Consider the following 5,289-nt stretch of genomic DNA (forward strand, 5'->3'; position numbering starts at 1 on the left):
GATATCGTCCTCTTTTGGAAGACCAAACTAAGTAGTTTCGCTTTCACAACGAAACACAGCGCCTTCATGAATAAAAGTTACGCCTTCTTTCTTTGCTTGAACATTTGGGCGGCGTTATGCAAATCTTCCGAGATCGTGACGTAGGTATGTGGGGGTGTGTTAGAACGAGCCGTTTTAGGTAGGCGTGGCTGACTCTTAACTTTTATAAAGAATATCTCTTTGGATTTGAGACTTTAGTCTTTACAACTTTACAGATCTTCTTTATGCACCAAGAGCTTGTAACACTCCAAAGAGAAAGGAAAAATTGAAATCGCATCATATGACCCCTTTAAGAAATAATCATACAAATTTTCTTCTATGTTTTAATTTTAGTAATTAACCTCTGTTGAGCAGCACTTTGTTTGCCAAAAAATCAGAAAGGGTTTGTTTAATTGTCATTTGATTTAAAAGATGAATTGTGTTTTATGATGTTTTATGCAATGATTTAATTACCAAAAAAAAAAAAAAAAGCAAAAAGTTCTTTTTAGCAGCATCATATGACCCCTTTAAACTTTTAATAAATTGCCATTAACTTGTATAAGTTTCATGATTTTAATTCATTAGACATGCTTTTTAATAAAATGTAATTTAACCATTAAAACAGAATCCAAAGAATGAAATCTAGAAAAATTACAATGGAATTTGGGGAAAAAAATAAAACTGATTTCACAGGGCCCTATTCACTAACAAAAATGAGACTACAACTAAATAAAAAAACTATTTTGAATGACAAAAACTATGACCTTTTCGTCAATGAATGAAAATGAGACAAAAATGTTAGGGAGAGAACTGAATTCTCGTTCTCATCTTATTGTGATAGCTGGTTATGTATTAAGTGAATGTAAGCAGTTGTGAGAATTTCAGATGTGTGTCAGTATATCGGATCCTTACATTAGGTCTTAAAGTGACAGCAGCCTAATACACCTTCTATTGTCTGTTTCAAAAAAGAGAGAAAATCACTCTCTACTCATGACTGAATCACTTTAGTATTAATCTATATTTAGTTCATATAAATGTCTGCTTGAAAGAGTGAAGAAGGACATAAGCAAATTGTTACAATCTATGCATATATAACCACTGGTCTTTTATTGAAAAGATCATGTTGTTGTTTCTTAATGAGAAGTGGTTTTATTTAATTTAAAGATAAATAAAGGCATGTTATATGTCACATCAGTTAAATCTGTGTCTGTATTGCATCTTCAAACCTTAATATCATTCATATTAACAGGTAAATACATTGTTTTCTCCCGGAGTATATAATGAGTTTAGACATTTTAGATACATTATTAATGAATGCTTTACAGTTTAACATTTAGTCGACTAAAACAGTTCAGATGACTAAAACTAAATGAGGTTTTAGTCAAAAGACTAACTTAAAACGAAATCAAAATTTGCTGTCAAAATAACCACTGCAGGTAACCATGACCTTAGCGCAAATAAATCCACTTCAGATGCACATAAGACCTGATTTTGTCCCCCAACGTGCTGTTTTATGCTTCTTGTCTGTTATGCAGGAGCTAAACAATCGTCTGGCAGCTGAGATCACTAAGATGCGATCGATGACGAGTGAGGACGGCGGAGACACTGGCGGGGTCATACAGGGGAAGGAGCTGTATGAGCTGGAGGTCTGTTTCTTCCCTTTATGTCTCGCTCTTTTCCCACAGCATCCTGGGAATGAAAAGCTCATCGTCACACTTGCGTTCACAGGTAATGTTGAGGGTGAAAGAGTCAGAAGTGCAGTATCTGAAGCAGGAGATCAACTCTTTAAAAGATGAGCTCCAGACTGCCCAAAGAGTAAGTGCTGCAACTTCATTTATGTTTGAAGAGTTAAAAAAAAAAAAAAAAATTTTCAAGAACTTGTTACACATTTTTCAAGGCTTGCACAAATAAAATTAATACTGTATGACCTTACAAAACACATTCATACAATCTCAAAATGACTTGTTTTTGTTTTTATTAAACAGGCTGTGGCACACATTCAAGTTTAAAATATTTAATGTTTTATTTAGTAAATGCTTATGTATTGCAATTGGTTTATGTTCTAATATAGTATCAATACATTAGAATTATAGGTCAATGATATTTGATTTTGTAGATGCGATGATAATGTGTTCAAAGAAATAAACCGATTATTGTGCCGATATTTGTAAAATATATAAATTGGATGGTAAATAATGTTCTTAGTCTTTCCTTCCTGCGATGGGCGGCCCAGATTGAGTTAACGTTTAAATTAAATGCCAGATACAGTTTGTGTAACCAGAAAATAAACAAGTATTTTATGTATTATGCAGGACTTTTAATTTTAAACAGTTCCTTATACACTGGGACTCTTATTTTGAAATGTGAAGCTCTTGCACTCTTAAAACCATCTACAACACAGAACAATATAAATACCGTAACGTAAACGCTGACATAATTCATCATCAATAGATCATAATCAGTTGCTTGACATAAATTTGTAATATTCATTGACTGCGAACTGTTATTTTGACTTTGAACATGCAGTGCTCATATTTATTTAAATACATCATTGCCTTTTGAAGTTTAATCATCACATTAGGATGTATTGCGATTGCTGAATTTTATAAGATGGATACAGAAAAAATAAGATTTTATTCACAAGTACATTTAAATAAATTTTTTTAATTGAAATTTATTAAATGTTTGTATCAGTTCTTTTGTGTTGAATCTGTATCTGCCATGTAATAGCCTGTGAAGCTGATATGCCAATACATTTTTTATTTTTTTATTTTTATTTTTGTACCCAAATTTAAGATCTCCTAAAATGATAATAAAGCCTTTCAAAGAGTTTTTATGACCTGAATTTTGATCAAACTGATTTTTAAGACTTTTTAAGGACCCTGATGAAAGAATTCATGTGGATTAACGTTAATAACCTGTGCCACATCTCTTGATAGGATAAAAAATATGCAACCGATAAATACAAGGACATCTACACGGAGCTGAGCATCGTACGGGCCAAAGCAGAGCGCGATCTGAGCCGACTGCGCGAGCAGCTGCAGCAGGCCCATGATGCACTGGGGGATCCCGCGCTGGAGGACGCGGAGCGTGGCGGTTACGGTACGACCCTCGTCTCGAAATCAACCCACACTCAAATACACTCATGTGCATGTTATGAACTGGCCGGCTGTCATGTCTTTTAGATATCATGAAGTCAAAGAGCAATCCTGACATTTTAAAGATGGCGGCCGCAGCAGCCAAACGCTCTGAACGCACCATGAGGTCAAAGGTAGGTTTCCACACACACGTTGAGTCCTCTGGTGTTGAATAAGAGTTAGTTAAGCTCACACTGCCACCCTCAGGTCAACACGTTGTTGACAAAATACAGCAGCTTCTGCTTGTGAACAGTCAGGAACTGAACTGTGTGTGTGCTGTGTTTTGTTTTGTTGTCCAGGAAAAAGCCTGATAGGTAGCGGTAAGACAATGTCTCTTGCACATTCCCTCCTCTAACACACAGTCCCGTGTGTGTGTATGTGTGTGTGTTTTCCTCTGTTCCCAGTCTGTGAGTCGTGACATGCCCTGGGACAGCTAAAGACTAAACCTGAAGACCTTTGACTTCTGATTTTAGGTAAAAGCCCTTAGAAGGGAGCGAATGCGCTGAACTCCCCGTGCATCATTCAGAGGGATTCATGCTAGGGTTGGGCGATAAACCAGATCACATTGAGATCATGATAAAGCCATGATAAGCTCTGGTGGTTTTTAGTGGATCTGGATGAATCTAACAGCAGCAGCAGCTGTCAGTGTGTGTCTGTAATAATCTGCATGTTCTGCGTAGTTTCATGTACTACACAAACTCAAACGCATGTGATGCTCGTCTCAGTATATGAGGACATGAACTTCCTCTCCAGAGCTGCTCCAAGAGTCACTTCAGCAGCTTTACGCCATTTACTTTGAGAAAAAAAACTACCGTCAAGTAGTGACAGGTGTTTTGAAACTCTTCTTCATGAAACCGTGGTGAATCAACCAGTGATTTGGAGCGTGTATAACTTCCAAAGCCACGTGATTTCAGTAAACAAGAATTCATTGTGTCTACTATAGTTTTCACCTGATCTTGGCGTTTATAGACATTGTTCATAAGACGCTTGTGTAATTAAAAGGAAGAGTAGTTGTTAATAGTCTGTTGTTGGCTGGTTTAGACAAGCCCTTCATAAAACGAAAACAAGCCGTGAAAATTATTAATAGAACATATATTATACAGACACTTCTTATTTAATGGTATTTGATGATTTGTTAATTGCATTTAATATAATATGCTTTCAATAAAACCTTTGCAAAAACCCGAGTGTTTGTTGCATTTACACTGTTCTGACCAGCATGAGGAGTTTCACTCACTTTAAAATAGTGAATCATTTTGCAAAGCAGTTTATTCAAAGCTTTGTAAACATTTTTCTCCCATCACTACGGTCAAATATACACCAAAACTCAAAAGATTTTCACCACAAACCAACAAAATAAAGTTCAGTTTAACTTGAAGAAATTATATTATTATGTAATATTATTATTATTATTATTATTATTGTAACTAAAATTATATTATTTTTATGGAGTATCATACAACCAAGATATCTTTTCATCCATGTAATTGGATGCATTCATCCATTGTACAGCATCTTATTTAACAACAATAAAAATGCCTCTTTTTTTTTGTAAATTAATTGTTATATTTTCCATTTGATTACATTTTACAGTGTTATTGATTAATTTCATCAGACACCATTTTTGATGCTAAATTTGTATTAAATCATAAAAAACAGAATCCAGAATAAATTAAATGTAAAACAGAATTTATAAGAAGAGGTGCCCTAAATTAAAGTATCTTACTCTGTAGTTTGATTGTGAACAATCGAGTGATGTTTACATTCATTCTAACAAACATGTGGAAGCATTTCCTTCCTCATTACTGCTAAATGATTATTACATTTAGTCCTTTAGCAGATGCTTTTATTCAAAGCGACTTATAAATGATGATATTGTGATAGTATTTTTGGCCATATCGCCCAGCTCTAGTTCATGCATTGACAGACAAAACAGATCAGATTATTTTCTGCCATGGTGCATGTGATCCTGCTGAATGAAGGGCTGTCCGTGTCATCTCATGTTCATCAGACGCGCGTCTCGTGGACTCAAGGGCATTTCCATATGCATTGCTGGAAATCGTTCATATTGAGTTTCACAGGACCGGTCGCGGCGGTTCACGGCATGCGTCTGCGAGTGTGTGTGTGTGTGTGT

At 35.3% G+C, this 5,289-nt stretch overlaps 1 protein-coding gene across 1 annotated transcript in view; it reads left to right on the top strand.

Annotated features, from left to right (window-relative positions):
* mprip (myosin phosphatase Rho interacting protein) overlaps window positions 1-5,289 on the top strand; it is a 65,329-nt gene that overhangs the window by 57,423 nt on the left and 2,617 nt on the right. The window contains exons 19-22 of the mRNA XM_016527844.1: window positions 1,554-1,664; window positions 1,747-1,833; window positions 2,958-3,120; window positions 3,204-3,289. Coding sequence (XP_016383330.1) covers window positions 1,554-1,664; window positions 1,747-1,833; window positions 2,958-3,120; window positions 3,204-3,289 — 447 coding nt within the window. The remainder of the gene's footprint in view (window positions 1-1,553; window positions 1,665-1,746; window positions 1,834-2,957; window positions 3,121-3,203; window positions 3,290-5,289) is intronic.

This window comes from Sinocyclocheilus rhinocerous, unplaced genomic scaffold, assembly GCF_001515625.1.
Source record: "Sinocyclocheilus rhinocerous isolate Xijiao unplaced genomic scaffold, SAMN03320098_v1.1 scaffold792, whole genome shotgun sequence".
Classification (NCBI taxonomy): Eukaryota; Metazoa; Chordata; class Actinopteri; order Cypriniformes; family Cyprinidae; genus Sinocyclocheilus; species Sinocyclocheilus rhinocerous.